This window comes from Pleurodeles waltl, chromosome 7 (genome assembly GCF_031143425.1).
Source record: "Pleurodeles waltl isolate 20211129_DDA chromosome 7, aPleWal1.hap1.20221129, whole genome shotgun sequence".
Taxonomy (NCBI): Eukaryota; Metazoa; Chordata; class Amphibia; order Caudata; family Salamandridae; genus Pleurodeles; species Pleurodeles waltl.
Genome location: NC_090446.1, coordinates 971,183,079 through 971,199,168, shown reverse-complemented (window position 1 = coordinate 971,199,168; position 16,090 = coordinate 971,183,079). Strand labels below are relative to the sequence as shown.

At 46.8% G+C, this 16,090-nt stretch overlaps 1 protein-coding gene across 3 annotated transcripts in view; it reads right to left on the bottom strand.

Annotated features, from left to right (window-relative positions):
* RPTOR (regulatory associated protein of MTOR complex 1) overlaps nucleotides 1–16,090 on the bottom strand; it is a 1,432,785-nt gene that overhangs the window by 819,257 nt on the left and 597,438 nt on the right. For all 3 annotated transcript variants that reach the window (XM_069199733.1, XM_069199735.1, XM_069199734.1), the window contains exon 5: nucleotides 6,542–6,688. In XM_069199733.1, coding sequence (XP_069055834.1) covers nucleotides 6,542–6,688 — 147 coding nt within the window. The remainder of the gene's footprint in view (nucleotides 1–6,541; nucleotides 6,689–16,090) is intronic.

The window sequence follows — 16,090 nt, the reverse complement described above, 5'->3', positions numbered from 1 at the left end:
ACATGGCCCTTTCTGCAGGATCATCCACAAACTTTTTGCCTTCACCCTCCTGTTTTCTGAACCTGTTTCTGTTGGCTTTTAGGATTCTGTGCACTTTACCACTGCTAACCAGGGATAAAATGCTTGTGTTCTCTCCTTAAAACATGGCAGAATGGGTTTATACCCAAATGGCATATATAATTTAATTGTAAGTTTCTAATAATGAGGCTCAATTTGTGCCCAGAGCCTGTAAATGAAATGATAATAGTAGGCATGCAGCAATGATTGTGCCACTCACATAAGTAGTACTTTAAACATGTCTCAGGCCTGCCATTGCACCCTGTGTGTGCTGTTTAAAACTGCTATTTCAACCTGGCAAAATAAACCCTCTACCAGGCCCCAACCCTCTTTTTTAATGCATGTAAATCACCCCTAGGGTAGGCCCTGTACAGCCCAGAGGGCTGGGAGGCATGCATCTAAAAAATGGGACATCTACTTTTAATTTTTACATGTGAAGTTGGATTTGTATTAACAATTCTGAAAATGTCACTTTTAGAAAGCTGGCATTTTCTTGTCCTGAACCTTTGATGCCTGTAGCCTGATTCTGGGTCACATGACTAGGTGTAGCTGATAGATGGTCTTTGTGTATTTTTCTTAAACAGTGCGGCAAAAGGAAGATAGATGTTGTCAGGATGGGGCAGGCGGAGTTAACAAGGGGGAGGAGCTGTCACCTACCACACTTGCACATCACAAATGCTCTGCGTGAGCACTCTCACGAAGGGCTTGCCACTAGGCTATTTTGAACCTAGACAACCTGGAGCCAGGACATGGAAGAAGGGGATGCCTGACTCATCGGGGTGGAACTTCTAGAAGCTTCTCCTCAATTAAAAGGCTAAACAGGGTATAAATACTGGACCTCAGACACCATCTCTTCAGTACACTTCAGGACCTATTGATAATCTGCCAGGAGGAAGGGCTGCTGTGCTGTTGAAAGGACTACCACTCTGCAGGACAGCTGCTCTGAAGGACTGCTGCCCTACAATTGTAACCTGCTGCTTGCAGCCCCTTTTGTCTGAGTGAGGAGGACTGGACCTGCATCTCCTGAACCCAGATTGACACCAAAGGCTAGTTTGCTGTCCCCCTGATCTAAAGCCTCAGGGACATAAACAGGCTTCCAACAACCATGCAGATGGGTGAGTCCAGGTGCGAGTCTACCCCGCCAAGTGGTGCTGTCCCAGTCCTGGAACCTTGGAAGTGAGCTTAATGTGCTCTGCAGGCCTCTGTGAATCCAGAAGAACCAATGCATCTCCTCTGCAGCACAACGTAAACCAGAGTGGGACAGCAGCCCTCATCGACAGCAGTCTTGACAACAAAGCCTGACTCCTCATTGCAGCCCATAGGAACTAACGCATTGCCCCAGCTGTAAGCCACATCCTTGATGCTGGACTTTGTATCACACGCCCTATTCAACAGGATTCTAAATGAAAACGCATGCCCTCACATTGTAGCCTCGCCACATCTCAGAACTGATTCATCACTTCAGCTGCGCAAAGCATCTTCAAGGTAGATGCTCACAACTCTCATCAAAACTAGGATTCAAAGTGCTGTGTTCGGCAGGCATAACTGGGTCCCTATAGATGGCCCAAGCTTCATTGCGGTCAGCCTGAGTTTTTGTCCCGGTCCAGCATGACCAGATATACACAGTTGGCACTTTGTGCGTTTTGGTGCTATTATCACTAAAATCTTTACACTTGAATATCTCTAGTTCTACTGATTGGATTTCTGTTGTTTTTGTCTTGTTTTATTTATTAAAGAAAACTCTATTGTTATAACCTGGTGTTTGATCCTTTTTGTGTAGTGTTGCCACTGTATTACTGTTTGAAATGTTGAACAAAGACTACAAATTGCCTCAAAGTTAAGACTGATTCATCTGGGCCAAGCTACCAGAGGACTGAGCACAGGTTAATTTAGGGTTGGCTTGTGCCTCACCCTGACGAGGACTGTGATTGCCACTGGGCTAGGGCTCACACTCCAGTCACCCAACAACCACATTTCTTACAAGCATGTTGTCTGAGAGGCACTTCCAGTGTTGAGACCACTGCAGGTGAAGTTTTCCCAGGCAAGAACAGACATGATGCACCAGCAGTATGCACAAGGCCAGGAGGCCGTGAAGCATCAGAACCAAAGCAAGAGTCCAAAAAATCTAAATCACAGCATGAATGTCCTGGACTCACAGAGGAAGCAGAAATGACTTCAAGGTCAACATGTCTAGGATGGCCCCATTAAAGGGGATCCTTTACACTGGGTGGATTGGGATATTGGCTGACTGATCAAAAACCCCTGAGTGGACAGCAATTAATCTGTCATTTCTAAGGAGTCCATGATCAACTGACAAGAGTCCACCTTTAGCAGTGAGAAGCCGAGGTATGGGAATACGTGTATTCCAAATCTGAAGATGTGCAGCAACCACTGATTTCAATTAGGTGAACAATCGGGGACAGAGGTAAGGTCGAAGGGGAATATCATGAACTGGAGGTGCTCAGATTCTACAACAAACACATTGAAATGCCTTTAGGACTGTAGGATTGTTATATGGAAGTATGTGTCCTGCAAGTCCAAGGACACGCTACAGATCTAGAGGGTCCAAGTGCCCCAGGACCTGAGCCAACATCAGCATTCTGAGGTCCAATACTGTCATTAAACTCCATTGTTACGGGGAATGAGCAGTATTGCGAGCAGCAACCTGTGCCCCTCTGCGCATCGGGCACCCACTCAATCATCCCCTTGCAAGTAGTGTCTGAACTTCTCTGACTAGAATGGAGGCCCCATCAATGACTGGTCACAAACTGGTGAAACACCCGGAGGTGGGGACAAAAAAGTGAGGGAATAACAAAATTGAAAAATTTGAAGGACCTACTTGTCTGGAGTTACTCGATGACAGCCGGGCAGCCAAAAATTGACTTTAGCCCTGTACCAGTCACACATACCTGTTGGAGGAAAAACTAAAGTGCTTGGCTTGGCTGCCGCTGGCGAGAAAGAGGATGAGGATGAGGACTGCTGCATCTGCTAGTGGCCACGGCCTCTGCCATCACCTCTCCCTCTACAGCCACAAAAAAGTTGGGCAGGCTGCGAGGACTACCTTTCTTAGTAGACAAGGCACAAGGCCCTGGAGTACTCGTACATTTCTAGTACAGCTGGTGGAACTGCTGGAGGAAGGTAAAGTAATCCTAGGGAGCAAGCAGTAACCTGGCTATCCATAAAGCACTCTAGAGACTTTGCTCCATAGAGCCAGGCTCAGTCTAAAGCCATATCCATCAATGACATCCAGATGTCTCTGGAAAACCCAGTAACACTACTCAAGAATGTCATCTAACAACCCCTGGACAGCATCAAAGTCAGAAACGAAAATGGCATTTAACCTTGGATAGTACGGACACTGATGCAAAAGAACAACAGGAGAATCCTCCACACCTTCAGGCCATGCTTAAGCTGTTTCTTAGTGCGACACAGGTTGCTATCTAGCGAGTCAGCTCCGGATCTGACATCAAAAACAGGTACGAGTCCGTAGCTAGTGCCTCTGAAGCACAGGCCAGCTCTGAGTTAGGCACTATCAAAGGGGCCTATGGCAGATGAGGCGTGGCTGAGGCTGAATTGAGTCAGTTGGTGCCAGGGATCAGACCACTGGCAGAAGTGCAACTGGATGTCTTCAGAAAACAGTCCAGAAGAACAGCAGCATTGTTTCCTTAACATCCACAATCTGCTAGGCAGTTGAAGATGGTCCAGTGGACTTAGTGCACATTGGCACCAACCTCAGAAACTGTCTGGAACCTTATGACACAGCTGGAGTTGGAGCTTTCGACTACTGAATGCATGACTTCTCCCTGGAATGGGATGAGTCCTATTTGGTCTTATATTCATATGGCGACTTGTTTTTTCAATTTTGTTTTGACTTACCTGAGGATGGCAGCCAGGAATGGAAACAGATACAAGACCTTGAAAAGTACCATCTTTGCTTCTTATGGTCAGCAATGCAGAGTTTGGCTTCACACTCCCTGATGGCCTTCGCGTGGCAACAGGTCATGTTTGAATCATGTTTGGAGCCAAGGCAACAAAGCCAGATATCGTGCAGATCGTGACCAACATTTGTTTCCTGCAGATGTGTTAAACCCTTTGGTTTTAGGGGGAGAGATCCCTGCACACTCTCAAAAAAATAACTCTGCAAAAAAGGCAAGCAACTGAAAGAGTTAGGAGCAGAGTTCACAGTCCATGTCGAAGCACATGCACAAAGAGGATGAACTTGGCATGCAGGCGTAGAACCTATACTGGCATCTTATCGGATGCAGGATGGAGCCACCAACGAGCTTTACAGAGCCACCTACCAATACGCATTAGGCATTGACAAACATCCCCAGACCCAGTTTTGCAACTCACAAGATTCAAAAAGTGAGGAATCTGAGGTTAGAAGTATCCATGAAAAGTCTTGTTCACATGAGAAATACATGGCTGTCCGGCCCTTGCAGGTCCCAGTAAGAATCCTGGTTATCCCAATGTGCCTATAGTTCCTCATCACTGAGAGATATATGGAAATAATGGAAGAGGATAAGCAAATTACACCCCACCCCCACCAACTATCAAAGGAGGTCTTCTCATTGATTTGTTCGCATCAAGAGACATAGGTAAGGCATTTTTGATTTTCTATGCCTTAATTATGGGGTACAGTACCTGCGTCTTTATACAGTCTTACAGCCCCTGAGTAAACCTTGATTGATCTGCCAGGAGAGAGAGTACGGCAATATTAGAGACAAAGGAGCATTAGCAGTGAATGACAGCACCTGGCATATATACTTCCCAGCAGTTACAGACTAGCTACAACTTGTGTTTTTTGCATTCTCTGCAGATACTTTATTGAAAATAAATCAGTTGGGTAAAACTCAGTCTTATATCTCTGAAGCTCATGCATGATACAGTTAGTTGTCCCTACAAGGTCTTCATGTGGGACTGGTTACGTAGGATAACAAAGAAATATTGCAAACAATAGGCTTATCAAGCAGAAAAGTCACCCATTTGAAGGAATGGTGTACATGTCCCAGAGCTCATTGGATGAAGCCATTAACTGTGACAGCCCAAGATACATCCAAGGCCAGCCATCAGCCTGGCCCAAGCAGACACCAAGATCCTTATAAGACTTTAGAATGGAAATGGAAACCCCCACTACCTCTTCCCGGTAAGAGTGGTTCCGGGTGCACAAAAGCTTTGCAGCTAGACCAGAGTCCTTTCACCTAATCTATCACTTCTGCATACACCTAATAATTAGGATGGGCCCGGAAACCATACTTTTCACCATGCACAAGAACTAATCATTTCAAAAGGTTGCTGTCTGTCACAGTTTAGCTTTTTTCGAATCGTTTTTAAGATTGCAAATTTTATTTTGGGAATGGTGGGTCTTGTAGCACTAGATATTATGTTGCAAAAGTTCCTCTGTCAATAACTGGACAGAAAAGCTGCACTTTTAGATATAATGAGAAATAAAAAGGAAAATCTGTAATGCTTGCTCTGAAGTCTGTCAAAAACAAAGAAGAGAAGAAGACACTGCCTTTCCCACCTTGTCAATCACATACCCCAGAGACGACACAAGCCTACGTGCTCATCAGACACACCACAATGCTCAAAGCTATCCTGCGGAAATCAATCACTGAATCCACTGGTTAACAGGGCTGAGGGTCAAGTCGGGCTACAGCTACTGACTTCATCGAATGTAAGTCAACAAACTGGAGCAGCAGCAGGGGTGCTAATGAGGCAGACTTGTCACTGCACTTCCTGCCGAGGAGCGGGAACGCTGGCTGTGTAATGTATGAGTACGCTGCCAACCAACCCCTACTGCGCAATCCATTATACAAGAGAATAGTCATCCCTCCCCCTAGGCAGAGGCCAATTCTGAATGGGAATTCACTGTGTGAACCTACCTCCCCTCAACCATCCGGCTTAAAGGATAGGCTGTGTAAAAAAAAAAAAGATGTGCTAGCCCAGTAAAGGCCCTCTAAGCCCCCACCTATAGTCTACTCCTTAACTATGCCAAATCAAGCCACGCTGCCTCTGCTTATGGTTCAGCCCAAGAGATAAGGAGGGCCGGGGAGTAATGGGGGGGGGAGTGATGGTTGACAGAAAGGTGCATGCACAAAGGAAATACTGAGCACCAAGGAGCGAAAAGATCTACCAAAGGCCACTATGGCATGAGCAAAAATCACTCATGTCATCAACATTGCTGGACTACTGGACAGGCTGCAGAAGCTGATGGGTTTTTCCTGGAGATTTCCAGGCAGGCAGGTGTCTCTAAATGAACACAATGAAATGTAAAGCATGGACTCATGCCTGACAAACGAGTGACACACTCAGTCATGACAGCATTTCGGAGGACTCAACATACCTGGAAATCTAATGATCCGCTTCCCTTCTGAAATGAGGGAATAGACAATGCAAGTTCCCCAAACTCAATAAAGCTAGTATTAAAGTAGTAAAAGAAGACGCTTGAATGCTGGTTGTCTTAGAGCGACTATAGTCTTACCTCCAACTCCTGCTCCCTTTGTAGCGCAAACTGTTTAAATGACTTGACAATGAGGCCTGCGTTGGAGCAGTCATAGACAAATATAGAAGGACTGCCCATCCAGGTCTGCAGGTCGTAGATAGACAGCGGGATGTACTGTGTGTAATTCTGTGGAAAAAAAGAATAATACAAATAAGTTACAGACAGCAACGCCGACAACCCAGCACGTCTGACCAACAAGTGCTAATCAATGGTGAGTAGTGCTATAGGTCAGACCTGAGAACAGTATAACGCTTATTGCCAGTAGTATTCCATCTAACAAGACATGGACATTTTTATGACAAATTATTGATACCAGGTGTCTCAGTCCAATTTGTACATCGATGCAAAAATTAGACAGCAAGCTCTCTTAATGCACAGATCTGTTAAATGAACGTCACAAACTGAACACCTAGGCCCTCATTATGACTTTGGCGGGCGCCAATGCGGCCCCACCCCCCCCCGCCGCGGTCATTAAACCTGGTTTCCACCCACCGGCCCAGCGGGGATCTCGGCCGCAACACAGGAGCCGGCTCCTAATGGAGCCGGCGGTGTTGCGGCCGTGCAACGGGTGCAGTTGCACCCGTCGCGCTTTTCACTGTCTGCTATGCAGACAGTGAAAAGCTGCATGGGGACCTGTCAGGGGGCCCAGCGACTCCCCGTACCGCCAGCCTTTTCCTGGCGGTTCAAACTGCCAGGAAAAGGCTGGCGGTCGGGGACTCGTAATCCCCTAGGCAGCGCGCTGCCAAGGCGGATTATCACCGCCAGGGCAAATGTGGCGGGAAACCGCCGGCCCCGGCGGTGCGACCGCTGCGCTTCCGCCACGGTCGTAATTCCCGGGATTGCACAGCCAGCCAGTTGGCGGGGTAATCGCCACAACAGCCCTGGCGGTCTTTGACCGCCAGGGTTGTAATGACCCCCATAGTGTCCTCCAGACAGGCAGAGCTGTAGCAACCCTTCTCATCCTCTAATACACATCACAAATAATCTATAATCATATCTGTAAGTATTGCTACTTTTTCAGAAGTAACTTATCAGTCTCAACAGCACAAGTGTCAGCCTGTGTTGGTCAGCGAAGGGTGAGCAGTGATATGGTGCACCATCTACAACATACTGCTAAGAATGTCCTACTGCCACCTGCACTAGGTATGGTTGTTCATTGCTGTGGTTTACTTGGAAGCCTCAGTGAGAACTTGGGCCGTGCTGAAGAATAAGTATGAAACTGGATTAAACTGGACCCTCAGCAATGCCCTATATGTCCAGGGGCCAAGTGGGATTTTGGATTGTACTGGGGGAGAACAGGATCCCAGATTACCTTGCTCCCTTAGCAGGGTACGGAATTTTACTTAATGCAGCCCTAGGCTTGGATTTCACTCAGGCTGTTGGGGAACCAAGAGTTAACGTATTAGTTCCCCATGAATACACTAGATCGATGGCATTTAAACCACGGCCCCAATAAGATGTCCTGAGGCCAAGAGGCTGTGGAAAGGAACATTTAAACATCTTCAGTCATTTCACAAAGATCTTTGAAAGACAACAGCATTTTGCATAATTTCTGACAAAATATGCCTGCAGAACGAGAAAGGGACAGGATTTAAACGTCTGAAATTATAATTTGTCTGAAAGATTACTATGACAAAATTAAAGTACATAAGGGGTATCATTTTTGGTAAAATTCTTGGACATACAATCCCTGCTCAAAGTTCTGCAGCTGTTTTGACAATCTTTCTTTCAGCATATCATTTTAATTTCGTAAACTGGATTTAATGATAGGGAGAAGCGACCCATAAAGGGTTTTTTTAATTTCTCACTTAAAAAGACCACTTTCCATGCACAGACAATCTCACTTGAAACATATTCTTTGTGTGCAATGTTTTATACCATATGTGTGTTCTGATAGCTTGACAATGACTACTCAATATCATGTTTTCTATTACTTGGAGGTAATACACTGGCCGAACTAACACCACTACAGTGGTCGGCTTGCTTGCAGCCGTTTGACAATGACTGAGGCAACAAGTCATTTTGGCAGGCCCTGATCAAATAATTTTCTGAGGGAGGCCCTCTAATGGAGAGAGCAAGATCCTAGACTGTATTATCAGCTGAAAATTTGATCTCTTTATATAGCTAGACCCAGTTCCTAGCAGCAAATAGGGAGCACCTACTACTCCCAAAAGCTTAGCTTATTTGGCTTGCAGCAGTAGCAAGACAGCTGAGGTCCAAGTACAACACATATTACTGAAGTCAATAAATATTCATGTCAAGAAGGAGTAAGCAACTTTCAAAAGAAAAACATCTTGTTCTGTTTATGACAAAAGGAGAATGCATTACAATGGATACGTAGAGGAGCGCTCCCACAGGTATGCACCCAGCCAGGCTGGTGAAAAAGCAGCTGCTACTACAAACGTAGGAAACAGCAGACATGATTCATAGGGCTCAATGTTGACCAAGAGTTTAATGATCAACTGTAGCAGGATCAGCATCCTGGATAACTAACTCTCCGTCACTGGTACTGAAGTCTCCCAGGAGTGTTATCCAACAGGACAGACCTAGGAGTAGACATAGGTCATATTTTGAGGGTTCAGCTTTGCTCCTTTGAGTCTCTGCTACAACACTCAGAATTTTCAGTAATAAACAAAATATTTAAGAATGAAGAAGTGCTCACGGCACAAAGGCGTGAACAGAAGAGGCAGGGGAAAATACCTCAGACTGCTAAAGAAAGAAGGGAAGATGGGGGATGGGGCTACCTCCTCACCGCCGCTGGAGCACAGTCACCGAAGACCAACTAACCATCACCCTCGCCCAGAACCCGCCTACCGACCCGAACACCGCCGCCATCAACCTCCAACAGTGGATCCTCAACTGCGCAAACACCCTCGCACCACTCAAGAGGCCCACCGTCAACCAAGAAAAGAAAAAAGCAGCCTGGTTCACAGACGAACTCATCACCTCCAAACGCACCTGCCAGAAACTTAAGAAGAAATGGCTTCTCGAACGCACACCCGACAGCCTGACAACCCACAAGGAAGCCACCCGCAAGCACCACCAACTAATCCGACTCGCCAAACGTTCCCACTTCACAGAATGCCTAAACAACAACGCACACGACAGCAAGGACTGCATCGTGAAGGCGCTCTCCAACCCCAGCGCCAACGTCAACGACGTCCCACCATCCCAGAAACTCTGCGACGCACTCTCCACCTTCTTCTATCAGAAGATCGCCGTCATCCACGACAGCCTTAACACCATGCCTCCGCCAGACCCCACGCCCGACAACTCATCCTACGCCAACCGCCTCACCACCTGGACCCAGGTAGACGATGCCGAGACTCGCAAGATCATGAACTCCATTTATTCAGGATCCCCTTCAGACCCTTGCCCACACCACGTCTACAACAAAGCCGACTCCACCATCGCCCCCCCAACTTCGAAAGATCATCAACCTATCCTTCGAAACCGCGACTTTCCCGGACAGCTGGAAGCACGCCGATATCCAAGCCCTCCTCAAGAAACCCAAGGCTGACCCCAAAGACCTCAAAAACTTCCGCCCGATCTCCCTCCTCCCCTTCCCAGCGAAGGTCATTGAGAAGATCGTCAACGCCCATCTCACCCACTACCTCGAGGACAACTCCATCCTGGACCCCTCTCAGTCCGGCTTCAGACGCAACCACAGCACCGAGACTGCGCTCCTAGCCGCCACAGATGACATCAGACAGCAAATGGACATCGGCGAAACTTCAGCCCTCATCCTCCTGGACCTTTCCGCTGCCTTCGGCGCGGTCTGCCACCGCACCCTATTAACACGCCTCCACGAAGCCGGAATACAAGACAAAGCCCTCAACTGGATCTCCTCATTCCTCTCCAGCAGAACCCAGAGAGTCCGACTCTCACCCTTCCGCTCCGAAGCCACTAACCTCATCTGCGGCATCCCCCAAGGCTCCTCGCTAAGCCGGACGCTGTTCAACATCTACATGGCACCCCTTGCACAACTGGCCCGTCAGCACAATCTCAGCATTCTCTCCTACGCCGACGACACCCAGCTCATCCTCTCCCTCACTAAAGATCCACACACCGCCAAAGCCAACCTCCATGAGGGATTGAAATCCATCGCCGAGTGGATGAGAAACAGCCGCCTGAAATTGAACTCCGACAAGATGGAGGTCCTCATCCTCGGACGCAGCCCCTCGGCCTGGGACGACTCCTGGTGGCCCACTGCGCTGGGACCCCCCCAACACCAGCCAACCACGCACGCAACCTCGGTTTCATCCTCGACTCCGCCCTCACCATGTGCAAACAGGTCAACGCAGTTTCCTCCTCCTGCTACAACACCCTCCGCATGCTCCGTAGAATCTACAAGTGGATCCCGACGGAAACCAGAAAAACGGTGACCCAGGCCCTCGTCAGTAGCAGACTTGACTACGGCAATGCACTCTACACAGGCATCCCAGCAAAGGACATCCAACGACTCCAACGCATCCAAAACGCCTCCGCCCGCCTGGTCCTCGACGTACCCCGCCGATGCCACATCTCCCACCACCTGAAGGACCTCCACTGGCTCCCCATGGACAAGAGGATCACCTTTAAGCTCCTCACCCACGCGCACAAAGCACTCCACAACCCCGGACCCGCCTACCTGAACAACAGACTCAACTTCTACGTCCTCTCCCGCCAACTCCACTCTGCCAACCTCTCCCTCGTTCCCCGCTTCCAACGCAAGACTTCCGGCGGCAGATCCTTCTCCTACCTCGCCGCCAAGACCTGGAACTCCATCCAGACCCCCCTGCGCCAGACCCAGGACCTTCTCACCTTCAGGAGACTCCTCAAGACCTGGCTCTTCGACCAATAGCAGCCCCCCCCCCCCCTCCCCTCAGCGCCTTGAAACCCTACCGGGTACGTAGCGCGCTTTACAAATATTGTGATTGATTGATTGATGGGGCAGGGCAAAAGACGTGGTCTGCAGCACCAAGGGGGCAAGAACATAGAGCCTATCACCCATACTATCATAGAACAAGGGAGGTTGGTGGACCCAGGGGCACACCAGCAGGGTCAAGGCAGTTCAGTGGTGGGGCATGACAGATGAGCTGAGGACTTGTTAATGGGTTATTAGATCTGCACAAACTCAAGTATTAGGGGCTCTAAGGTTTTAAAGGAACAGGCAGTGGAGGAGTAATTGTGCCTGGCAGCCACCACCTCAGCTGATATCATTGTATTGAAAGTGTGTGCTTTGTAGGGGGCGGTGAAAAGAAAATAGAGCGCTTGGTAGTGGGAGCTGCTTCCCCCTTGTGTAGACCATAAAGTTGATCTGGGGGACCTCCCTAATAGCTACACAAGACTTCAGAACTGGTTTATTTTTTTATTTTGTTTAATTTCTAACAGTAATTGTGTGACCGGGAAATCACCACAATGGTAATGGATGTTTTACAATTGAATAAGCAGATAAATATTTCTAACAAAACCAAAAAAAGAGCCACAGTCGCATAGAACAAGACAAGGGAAAGTTGGGTTGGGAAGCCACAAGATGAAGAGGTGTACCGAGCGCCTTCAAGAGGCCAGAAGTGTGCAGGCCAGGAGGATATCTTCAAGGGAAAAGTGCAATGCTCTGGGACAGGCATAGGAGATAACTAGTGTTGGAGTCTTAAGTCTTTTCTTTACATGTGGAATTTAGAGACTGAGACAGGCCTCACTGCTGATCTTTTGAAATCCAACTAGAACAAGTAGCTAGCCGAGGGGAGCAGTCAATATCTAGAGAAGCAGGAGTGTGGCACAGCATTGACTGGCAGAGGGTACCACAACAGTCGTCAGTCACACATGACTATAACCACGCACTCTTAAGCCACTAGGAGGACAGGTAGCCAATGAGTCCTCTTACCAGACAGTCGCTATTCCCGGTTAGTATTTGTCAGTGGTGTCGGGACACAATATGAATTCTCTGCTCACCAATGCTTCCTACAGATTGCCGTTTACTTCACTTTCACTTCCCCTTAAGGGTCCAAATTTAAAAGGGTTCTGCGGTCAGGAGGAAGGCAGGCAACGGGAAGGTCTGGATGCTGGAAGAAGCTCTATGCTTTGCGGGTTCAAGCGGTGGACGCTGACACCGGAAGGCAGGTTTTCACTAGCGGGCCATACAGCCTGCAGGCCTGGACAACACGACAGACCTCATCCCTGGCATATCGCTTCAGAGATCCCAGCGGCTCCTCAGGGACCCTAACAGATATTGGTACACAGCCTCACTATTTCTTGGGGTACGATACATTCTTTCAGTCACTACAAAACTTGTCTTTAAAATACTCTTTGTCTTTCAAATACTCTTTCTGTCTTTCAAATACTCAAAACATTTTCTGGTGTGTGTGTGTGTGTTTTTTTTTTATATTTTGGTACTCGTTTTTAAGGTGGGTATGCAGGTTTTGTATCTAGTGGTGCTGCAGGCTGTGCAGATGTATCTTTTTTGCTGGTGGGTTCCTCGGGTCTGTGTAGGCTGAGAGCGAGTGATTTCCGTTTTCTGTGGCTGCTCACCCTAGAGTTTTGATTAGTCCCATGACAGCAAGGGCAAAGTATTACGATGTTAAATGGATGATGTCTTAATGATTAGGAAAAGTCAGAAGATATTCTAGTTTCTTGGGAGACAGCAGTCAGATACGGCTTTCTCGCTGAGAGCCATTCGTGTGCACGTCAGTGTTTTCGGATGGTTAACAGTCCTTGTTCCTTCCGATGTTGCACTTGGGTTTTGCTGTGCGTCTTCCTTCGTCTGGCTAGTTCCTGCCTGTGTGGTTTCTAACTTTGACATGGGTTACCCATCCTTCACAACCTTTGTTAATCCACCCTGCTGTATTAACCTCCTTTTCCATTTTATCCAGTCCTGGGTAATTTCACTTGTCTAGCTGGCTAATGAAGGGATCCTTTCACATGATTTTCTTTGTGGCTTCGTTCCTCTTGTCACCCATATGTTTTACCAGGTGCATGCTTTATACTCGTATTTTCATTTTCCCAAATCACAGCGCTTGGAGTCTGGTCTCATCTTCTATATCTGAGCTATGTGGACAATCAGCAGCGGAAGACGTACAGGCATAAGGAAAGTATGATCACTTTTGTTATCGCTATGCTCTCTATCAGCAGTAGCTGGACTGAGAAACCCAGAAAGGTATTATCAGTGTTGGGTCCTCGTGCATTTTGTACTTTGCCATATGCCGGATTTCTTGCTAAGTGGATGCTTGAGTATTTCATTTATTCTCCCTGCCATCTGAGTCCTATGTCTGGAAAATCTTTATTGCATACCCCTTTTAGGGCTCCCACCTGCAGCAAGCGTAACTTTCCAAGGTTTACGCTTGAGCACAAGCTCTCCCCAAAGCACTCTAGAATTAACGGCATTCATAGAATCGACCTCTCAGGCAACTTCAGAAACAGCAATGTGCCATCATAATACTTCGAGGCCACAGGCTTAGCGGCATGGGCCCAACTGCTCCCCAAATGACACCAGAATCAATGGCATTCATAGCAGCATCCCACCTCTTAGACACTGTCCCTCCTGTTCTATGTCTTGGTGTAGGGGGATCTGGTACAATAGCTTGATCCACGCAGTGTACGCCAAGGCGAAATTACATTTTGTAGCACTTTAAACAGGTATTCCAACCCCACTGTTTAGCCTCCCTTCTCACTGCCCAGGGCAGCTGCCACTAAAGGTTCTTCATTTGCATGCAGGTAATGTTAGATGCGGGCAACCTACCTAACGTTTGCTGCTGTTTTTTTATTTTTTTTGCCTGGGATGAATTCCAATTGATCTTGATGTATTACGTATGGAAGAACTTAGGATACACATTGCTAGTACCTTACTGGGAATTTTGGAGTCAACAAAGAACATCTATCAATGCAGCCTGTAGGCCATGCGCATTTCTTGTGGTTGTTGTTTGGTTTTGAGATTACCACTGTTGACGCTTTCCTCACTAATTCAGGCAGTATACCTCTTTTTCACAGACCTCCATGCACACCCTGTGGGGTTCTTCTATTAGTATGGCTGGAGTGGTTTTGTACACTTCTGTTGGTATGCTGCCCAGTCATGAAGTCTTACCATTGACCTTTTTCATTTTTTTGGGCGCATCTAGTAGCTATTTTTTGCCTAGTTGAGTTTCAAATTCTTCTTTGTCACACAGCTAACCTGAGCAGTTTACTATCATCAGAAATTGCTTTATGTTTTCTCCTTGAGAGGGTTTATTATCTGTAGAGTCGGTTCAGATATATTTTTTAATGTATTATTTATATTTGTTGAGGCACTTTGCATGTTCTAGTTATTGAATTGTCTCTCTGTGATGTTCCCTGTTTGATAGTCATGCTAAGTCTCCCTAATTTTTCAGCCTCCCTATGGAGTCGGAGTCTAAAGATCTTGTGGGAGTAACAATCCAGCTTAGCATATAGCTCACCCTATTTACGTTTCTCACCATACGCTACCCTTTTCTGAGATTAAGTTATGCGTTTATGTGTTTCCCTATGTAAGCTACTTTGTTTTCAGTCTTTGTTATGTTTCTTTGTAGCTGTTGCCGGATGCAGTGTCTTCCGTTTTATGCATGCCCTCTCAGTACTACTTTTATTTGTCTACCATTTTGTTGCTTGTGTGGTTGTCGTCCAACCTAACTGATTTTGAGTTGCACTGCCTCCTCGTGACCATTAACACAAATACAAAATTACTTTGTAGAGCTAGAAGGATCTTGCAGGTGATTCTATGGTTAATACACCCAGACCAGTAATGGATTTATTCCTCGCTGTAATGCAATAATGAATGTGTGTCCATTTAAAATATTTTATAAATATATCTGACGGGAAACACGTGTGGCTTTGTTAGGCATTGAAAAGACCTTCAGTAATGGGACGAGAGGTTGTGTGTTAAGAGCTGATACAATTCAATTTTGGGCATACTTCTACAGACTAAAGGGGGTTATTGTACTCACAGCTTGCGAAGGAGTAAAAACGTCCAGGAAGAGCGTTGAAAGTTGGACACTGGCTAGAAGTACACAAATGGGACGGCCCTTTGTCCTTCCTTTTGTTCACGTTAACTATGGGACCCAGGGCTAACATTATCAGAATAAAGATTGGGGAATAAGGATAACACATGATGATTCATTCAGTGTCCTTATCGGCGTATTACATTTTTGTTTTTTTGTTTTTTTGTTTTTTGAGATGCCGAGCGATTCATGGCAGCTATGCTAGACATGTCAAATGAATACTGAGATTTGTCACGGCTGTACACAAACTCAGCCAAAGACTTGTTTGTTTCTGTTGGGTGGTGCTGATGAGCCGAGATTGAACCTAACAGCAGGTCTTGGGTCTACATTGGCAGATCAGGAACCTGAGGAATTTTGGAATCACGGAGGCACATGGGACAATTAATTTCATTAATATGAGCATGGGTAGCATATTCACGCAATGCTTTTCTGGAGGAGCCTCTTTTGTCAATTATGGGTAGGACTGCGCTGAATAAAATGGTCAAGCTTAGTATATGACTTTACATTTGTTGGGAAATTTTTTGTCTGCTTTTTTTGTGAG